The sequence below is a fragment of the Mesitornis unicolor genome, unplaced genomic scaffold (assembly GCF_000695765.1).
Source record: "Mesitornis unicolor isolate BGI_N332 unplaced genomic scaffold, ASM69576v1 scaffold10202, whole genome shotgun sequence".
NCBI classification, from domain to species: domain Eukaryota; kingdom Metazoa; phylum Chordata; class Aves; order Mesitornithiformes; family Mesitornithidae; genus Mesitornis; species Mesitornis unicolor.
This window is the reverse complement of record NW_010169820.1, coordinates 1-373: the sequence shown is the minus strand read 5'-3', so window position 1 is coordinate 373 and position 373 is coordinate 1. Positions and strand designations below refer to the sequence as shown.

At 63.0% G+C, this 373-nt stretch overlaps 1 protein-coding gene across 1 annotated transcript in view; it reads right to left on the bottom strand.

Annotated features, from left to right (window-relative positions):
* LOC104536768 (structural maintenance of chromosomes protein 1A-like) overlaps positions 1–124 on the bottom strand; it is a gene marked incomplete at both ends in the record, with an annotated part of 391 nt that extends 267 nt beyond the window's left edge. The window contains 1 exon segment of the mRNA XM_010179485.1: positions 1–124. This exon segment is cut by the window's left edge and continues 1 nt beyond it. Within this exon segment, the coding sequence (XP_010177787.1) occupies positions 1–124 (124 nt within the window).
* Between the last annotated feature and the right edge of the window lie 249 nt (positions 125–373).

Here is a 373-nt window from a genome sequence, read left to right as displayed (position 1 = left end):
GCGCGGCTGGCGGCCGGCTTTCCCACCGGGGCGCCGTGGATCAGGTCCCGCAGGGTTTTCACCCGCAGGTTGCTGGTTTTCTCCCCCAGGACGAAGCTGATGGCGTCCATCAGGTTGGATTTACCTGGGGGCAGAAGGGAGAAAAGGGGGTGAATGAGGGGGGCTCAAGGTTTGGGGGGGACCCCAGGGTTTTGGAGAGGTGAGGAGGGGACCTCAGGGAATGGAGGGGGAAAGAGAGGAAGAGGTTGGAGGGAGGAGGAATGGGGGACACCCTCACTAAAGGGGGTTGGGAGGAGGAAAATGGGGGGCTCCAGGGTTTGGGGGCGACCCTAGGGCTTAGGGTGGACCCCAGGGAATAGGGATGGGAGAAGAG